General features: G+C 36.5%; 1 protein-coding gene across 1 annotated transcript in view; it reads left to right on the forward strand.

Annotated features, from left to right (window-relative positions):
- Positions 1–1,355, forward strand: part of LOC122351742 (pre-mRNA-splicing factor CWC22 homolog) — a gene marked incomplete at its 5' end in the record, with an annotated part of 13,282 nt that overhangs the window by 10,822 nt on the left and 1,105 nt on the right. The window contains 1 exon segment of the mRNA XM_043249015.1: positions 702–762. Within this exon segment, the coding sequence (XP_043104950.1) occupies positions 702–762 (61 nt within the window).

Here is a 1,355-nt window from a genome sequence, read left to right on the forward strand (position 1 = left end):
TAAAATATCTTTTTGTATTTTATTTTATTTATTTTTATTATTAGAAACATTTTGTGTCAGGTTGACTTATGTTATTGTTTATTTGTTGGACACCTGCTTCTAGTTATCCGATTTATACAGAAATGTGAGGTTCTCCATCCCCTGCTGAACACAATAGAAAGATGTTTTCTACCCATTTTCTTTGTTTAAATTCAGTTTAGACTGCAGATTCACAGCTCAGCAATAATGGTTCCATACCACTACATACCCAACAACTTTACAGTGAATATTGGCTGAAAATGTGTCCCAATAGGATTTGATGCAAGAGAATCTTTGTCTGACCTTAAATGAAGCATTGAAGAGCCAACACAATCCCTGGACATTAAAAAGGGTCAGCCAGCTTAAGATAGAAAGCCTCATTTCTCCTTAGAGCAGACATTTTGTCATATCTTTTGGGTATTAGAACTGTATTATTATTCTGATCATGGTGTTCCCCTTGTTAACCTTCAACAGATGATGCCCTCTGGTGCTGTGATAGTTTTGCTTAATTTGAATGCATTCTGGTTCATATTTAATACATATTGCATTTTATTATGTGGTGCAGTTGCTTATTAATACATTAAAATTGTATGCACATCATGGGATCTGGTTAAACTCAATGTGTTATATTTCATTAGCGCATGAGATGCAGAAGGTGACGTTTTCATGTTTTATTTTCACAGCTTGGACTTCGAAGAATGCGCCCACAAGTTGATAAAAATGGATTTCCCCGAGAGCCAGACGGTACGTAAATAAACGTTCCTGCTCTCTCTAAAATCCTGCAGATCTGCATTGCTTTCCATGTCCCTGCACACAGCTGTTTATCGGAAGCTTTTAACTTTATCTAAATATTTGTTTTCAGTCTCAGAGGTAATTTGTGCCTTTGTGGTCACTTGGGAAGCATTTGTCATCTTAATATCCTTGTTTTGCAGTTTCATAGTGGGGAAAAATGGCTGTTTTGGCTAATAGCAACTGGGTGTTCCCTCCTGTTTAACTGATCAAATGTCTTTCTCCAGAAATGGCCATTTGTGATTGTCACCCTGCTGTGGGACAAAACGCAAATTCTGTGCCAGCAGCTCATCAGTTTGATGGAAATTCCTGTATTTGTCAGCACCTTAGCTTGCAAATCTGTTGTTATAGCACTGGACTAGGGCTGGACGATATGTTGAATACTTAACTACTAAAAACTATAAAAGGCGGTTGTAGACTTTGTTCAAGTTAACAGTTGCAATGTTCGCTTATATGCAGGTGTTTTTACAATAATAATTTGAAATATTCGTTTAGTATTTTAGAGATTTTAAAACAAGAAAGATGCTACATATTTGGGCTGGGGCGAT

This window comes from Puntigrus tetrazona, chromosome 9 (genome assembly GCF_018831695.1).
Source record: "Puntigrus tetrazona isolate hp1 chromosome 9, ASM1883169v1, whole genome shotgun sequence".
Lineage (NCBI taxonomy): Eukaryota > Metazoa > Chordata > Actinopteri > Cypriniformes > Cyprinidae > Puntigrus > Puntigrus tetrazona.